The sequence below is a fragment of the Toxorhynchites rutilus genome, chromosome 3 (assembly GCF_029784135.1).
Source record: "Toxorhynchites rutilus septentrionalis strain SRP chromosome 3, ASM2978413v1, whole genome shotgun sequence".
NCBI classification, from domain to species: domain Eukaryota; kingdom Metazoa; phylum Arthropoda; class Insecta; order Diptera; family Culicidae; genus Toxorhynchites; species Toxorhynchites rutilus.
Window position 1 is genome coordinate 61940990 of NC_073746.1, and position 6000 is coordinate 61946989.

At 41.8% G+C, this 6000-nt stretch overlaps 1 protein-coding gene across 1 annotated transcript in view; it reads right to left on the reverse strand.

Annotated features, from left to right (window-relative positions):
* Positions 1 to 5444, reverse strand: part of LOC129776333 (NADPH oxidase 5) — a 232572-nt gene extending 227128 nt beyond the window's left edge. Inside the window, exon 1 of the mRNA XM_055781919.1 lies at positions 4389 to 5444. Within this exon, the coding sequence (XP_055637894.1) occupies positions 4389 to 5138 (750 nt within the window). The 5' untranslated portion in view covers positions 5139 to 5444. The remainder of the gene's footprint in view (positions 1 to 4388) is intronic.
* Between the last annotated feature and the right edge of the window lie 556 nt (positions 5445 to 6000).

Consider the following 6000-nt stretch of genomic DNA (forward strand, 5'->3'; position numbering starts at 1 on the left):
CTTCCCTTAAAGAGGGGGTGGAGAGTTTAACCACTATAGAAACATGTCTTGCACTCTAGAACTCTCACATGCCAAATTTTGTTTCATTTGCTTGATTAATTCTCGAGTAATGCAGAAATTTGTGTTTCATTTGTATGGCAGCCCCCCCTTTAGAGAGGGGGGAGGGGTCTTAAACTATCACGAAAACCTTCCCCGGCCCCAAAAACCCCTACATACCAATTTTCATGTTGATCGGTTCAGTAGTTATCGAGTCCATTAGAATCAGACAGACAGACAGACAGACAGATAGACAGAAATCCATTTTTGTATATACATAGATTAATGCTTCGTTCGTTATCATTCGAAAAGAGTTTTGCTTCTATCTCATTCCTAAAAATCGGAACATAAGACTAACGGGTGTTAAATAAAAAATGAGAATTTTTTCAATACCTTTCAGTAACTCAAATAAAGAGCGTAAAATTTTCTTTCTCCAAGAAAATTGCTCTTTGGGCTCCCTAGAAACAGTAAGCGTGTTTGGTTTTGCTAGTTTAAATTTAGTTAAAGCAAAGATGGCGTCGAAACAGCACGTGCTCCGCGAACGCATTGTACGGTTCTACGAAATGCATTTCCAGCAAGGAAAAGAGTTCACAGTGGCACATTTTAAGGAAGAAAATGTACCTGTCAGTACGGTATATCGTATCCTGGGTTCCCTGAACGTAGAGCGGGAGGTCGGAAGTGGTCGTTCGGTGACGATAATGACGAAGCAGAGGAAGACATCGAAGCTGTTTGACAACACGGACGCAACCAGCCTGCGTGACGCCAGTCGGAAATATGGCTGCTCCCACGTATTGATCCATCGGACCCTCAAGATGGAAGGAATCGTCTGCAGGAAGAAGATAAGGTCGCCGGAGTACACGGAGGAGCAGATTGAGACGGTTAAATCACAGTGTCGGTGGATGACCAAAAAATACCGCGGGACGTTTTTCGTTCTGGACGACGAAAGCTATTTTCCGCTGTCCAAAACGCATATTCCAGGAAATGATAATTACTACTCCAGCGACAAGTCATCCACACCGCCTGAAGTGAAATACAAGTTCAAGCACAAGTTTGAAAAAAGGTTATGTTGTACATCGCCATTTCCGACCGGGGCATTTGAAAGCCTTGGTTTAAGCCGAGCGGTCTGGCAATCAACCAACAAATCTATCGAGAAGAGTGCCTCGATAAAATCCTGCTGCCGTTCCTGAACGAGCATCACGCGGATGGGAAGTACGTCTTCTAGCCGGACAAGGCGTCTTCCCATTACGCCAAGAAGACGCTGGCGTATCTTCAGGAGAAAAAGATACCATTCATGCCGAAAGATCGTAACCCAACAAACTTGCCCCAGTGCCGCCCAATAGAGGATTTCTTTGGCTCACTCAGTGCCCTAGTGTATAAAAACAATTGGAGGGCCAAGGACACGAAGCAACGGACTATAAGAATCCGGAATTGTATCCGGAAAATGGACGTAAGTGCCGTACAACGTTCTTGTGAGAGCATCGCGACAAAATTGCGTCGAACAGCAGACCATGGCCCTTACTCAAACATTCACTGACGTTTTTTTGAAGAAAATACATTATGTTATCTCAAGTTCTCAAGTTCTCAAGTTCTAGTGAACCGGTTCATGTCGAATGTATATGGATAATCGCGTGAACCTCTAAAAATGATATTTTTTGAATTTTACTATTTAAAAAAATAATCGGGAAACGCAAGAAGAAACGTTTTAAACCGCATTTTGTTTTTCAAACGACCGCCATTCTGCCAAAAAAGATGTTTTGGCTTGTCCGAGGTTCATGCGATAGCGACATCTTTACTGATTCAGATAACCAGAAGGGCTGGAATCGTGTACGCTATGGCACAACTTTTTTTTAACCCTGTTACTTGATCAGCTCTTAACTATTCTAGTTATGAATATTTTTTCTCAGTACAGTTTTTTTTTATTGTTAGAAGATAGATAGTAAAAATATTCTTCGTTTTATTTTTACGGACCACGAAAAAACGTCCGAGATTCGTGTCTCTACACTAGAATACCCCCTTAAGGACAGTATGTACACTATCATCATACCATCAATAAAACAAATTCTTTTAATCTTTTTTTTATATCTATCATATTTGTGGGTCTTTGAAGGAAAAGGATGTAGGTGACTTGATCGATTCTCTCTTCATCAACTTTTTCTTTCGTTAATAATTCTGTTGCAAAAACGTTCCAATTTGAGTTTACTATAGAAACTGATAGAAGAGGTTCTAACCTATTGTCCAAATTGTCAAATACAGCTTGGAATGTGTTTGCTGAGAGTCGATGAAGAGAAAGTCAAGCACGTCACTTACACCCGTTTCATTTTGAGCCCCTCGTTTATGATTTGAAATGACTTCTAAAATTATGTTACATCACCGGAATATGTTTATTTTGAATAAAGTTGACAATTAAAAATTTCTATAGAAGTGGAGGCTTGAAATTTTATCTAATTCATCCCTTCTTGGAAATATGATCAAAATTTCGAAAGCGACTTGAAGTACTCACACACCAAATATGAAGGAACATGGAATGGTTTTGAGTTATACATTAGTGCGAATTTTACATTCTTCGAAAGTTAGTTTTTCAGCTTATGCTTTTTTCACAAACTCTCATTAGTTTCCTACAATTTCTTCTTAGATCCAATAGAACCAAACGAACACTTTTTTGAATGAAGTTCATGTCCTCTTGAAAAAATAGCTCTTGAGTGATAACAAAATATCTCCTGTCGTGGGAACATTCAGTCTCCTAATACCAAAGCGTTCTCAACATTTCATTCAAAGCAAAAAAGGTAATCAAATTTTTGCATATTGTGTCGTCATTCTGGGTGGAAATGCACAATTCAGATTTTCATTCGAAAACATAGCAAAATTCCCATTCAACACTGCCTTAGCATTATCCGGCTAATAAAAGTAGGGTACAATCAAGATATGATTTTTTCAGTTAGTAGGTTGTTTCCTTGAGAGATCAACTTGATTGCTTTGATTAAACAAATCAACCTCCACATCATGATTGAAAACTCATTGCCAGTGCGGACACAGTGGAGTAGAATTCGTGGTTTTCCTTGATCGATTTCAACGATCTTTAAAATTAAATTGCAGCGAAGGCAGAAGGGATAAAAAAGAGCAGTTTGGTGATAAAGAATGAATCGTAGAGCAGATCGAGAGGCATAATTTGGTTGATGAAAACAATGAATTGCATGAAAAATTTACGCAAACTACTAAATTAGGTTTTTGTTTTAAATAGTGAATGAAAGTATTAGAATTGTTCTATTTAAAGTATTGTTTTTTAGTCGAAACGATTTCAAGTACAAACCAAAACAAAAAATGTTGAATAACTTCGTGAGGGATGATATTCGCTATCATGCGTAGAAGGATTTTTTCATCAAACTTTATTCTCGATCATTTTCTGAGAGATTCTTAATAAGCTACCTTGTACCCTGTGAATCACTAATACCAACGAATAATTCTGTCGAGGCTTTAGAGAGAAAAGCTCAACTTTAATCTCATTCAACTGCAATCGTTCGTAAATTTTCCTTCGGTATTTTATTTCACAAACTCATTCTATCCATTTCAGTGGCGTCAATTCAAGCGTCGATAAAAAAAACAATCAATCACTGCAATTTTTTCCCACTTCCATATGGATCAATCATCCATAGTTGTGAATCATAACGATACTATCATGTTCGAACCTCACATCGAGATTCTACTCAACCACAGTTCGCGGGTGGCACTCGGTAACCGTTCCATAACCGGGATCCATTAATGATGGGGCGTACGTACAAAATAATGCAAAACATGCTCACGCACAATGACTTACAGTGCTGATGATGCTGCGGCGGTCCAGGTTCAAAAGTCGTGACTTTTAACATCATCACCACCTGCGCCGCCGCCGCCGACGTCTCCATCGAGCCATCTGAAAAGTTCGTCATCGTATTTATGAAAATCACCATCCATAACATTATGATCGTACATGCTCATTTGTTTGCCCAGATCTTTACTCGTTGCTCCGCCCGAAAGAAGATCATCACCATCATCGTCATTAGCGTCAGCCGTTCCGCGCGCGCTTCATCACGCCACGAAGACTCAATTATAATCATATGCAAAATGAGATGTATGAAAAAAAGCCTTCGCGATCCCCAATGGAGCTAACGCGGCGGGGCGTATCGAAAACTATCGTACCTACAACACATCACATTGTATTCTAATTACTTTGTTTTCTCATGTCAATACACTTGCACGAAACCCCCACGCACTTTGTGGGCTGTTTGCTTTCCTCGTTCAATATCACTTCATCAGTTCAATCACACAAACTTCAATCAAAGTACTTCGGATATCTGCAGTCTCCCCATTCGACTCACCTGCTCACGGAAGATCCGCTTGAAGCCATCGATTGAGTGTTTTTCTTCGCCCAGAGTGGCACTCATCTCGGAAATCAGCAGCCAGCGGCGTTTGTCGCGCTTCACCTCCAGTTCCATCGCACTGACAACGGCCGTCTCCGGAGCTCCGGTAGTTTTCGATCCGATTTTTTCAATTTTATCACTATCCGCCAAATTGGGCTTTTTCCCGGTCATCGCGACACTCACTAGCTCCCGCTGAGCCCGCAGATCATTCACAAGTCCGGCGGAAATGGGATCAAAGTGACCCGCTGGCGGTTGGTTCGGAATTAGGTCACCAGGTTTCACGGTCGACCCGGCCGGATGCTTCGAGTCAAGGTTAACGGTTTCACTTTCATGCACTAAGTGGATCGAAATCTTACGTTGATTCGGGAACACGTCCGAACCAGTCACCTGCAGGGGTTCCGGTGCGTTGATCTGGTGCAAATTGTTGAGATAGGAATCATTCTTCTGGAGTCTGAACACGAAAGGGTTGGTTTCGGAGTGGGACTGCTTGACACTCTCACTTTTATCGCCCAGGGTTGAACCAGACGAAGAAGCGCCCTCTTGGGGCAGTTCGTCGGAAAAGGATACTTTTTTGGGACCCTTGTGTGGTAGCAAGGGAGACGGATTACGAGAATCCGATAGGTTGATCACTTCACTTTCGTTTTCATCTGCCGCCACGGTTAGACTATGACGTTTCGGGGTAACCGAACTGGTCGATGGGACTTCCATGATTGCGCGTTTTATTTTTTCTCTGTATCACTTGATCAAACTTCAACCAAATATTGCATGGTTTCCCACTGTAGAATTTTTGTGAGCACTCCTTTTATTATGTTATCTCAATTTTTTCTTAAGATCGATGTTTTTTTTTGTTATTTTTTTACGATTATTCTGAACAAAAATTCTCGCGTAAATCACTCAACGCACCCCGTTTGGGAAGATGTCAACCGACACTTGAACACCGCGGACGAAGATTGGAGGCAGAGGCACACTTTTTTAGGCTCGTAACGCTAGCAAATCCGAAACAGAACTGAATGGCCCAAAAGGGTGAAACATACTTGTACGCCAGCCAGCCAACCAGCCAAGCTAAGAAACTCGAGCTCCACAAGTTGCACCTCTCGGCGCAGTCTGTCTCGCAAGATGTAGTATTTTTGTGGTGTTCGTTTTGCGCCATGCTTCGCATGCGTTACGGTTTCTGCATGTAGCGCGTGTTCATCCAGCATCCAAAGCTGGCGCTGGACCAATCAGCGGAGCGGTGCGTGTTTCGGAATGCTTATGCGCTGCGTTGTCTTCGGATCTGCTGGTTGATCGAAAAGTTCACTCGGATGTTTCGCGAGCGATCGGTGCAGTCCTCTGCGTCTGCGCGAGGCGCGTTTTTGACATCCGCTGACCGCAATGTTGATACATATTATCATTAAATTCTGTGAACAGATGTTTTTTTGCGACCTTAGCAAAATTCGACGAAACACGAATAATCCAACCTAAATAACCACTAAATAGTGGTTATTTTATGTTCGTATCTTTTGATTATCGAATATGCTTCCGGTGCGCTTTTAGACATGGGAACGGATACCGTGCTTAATCGGAGCGGCGA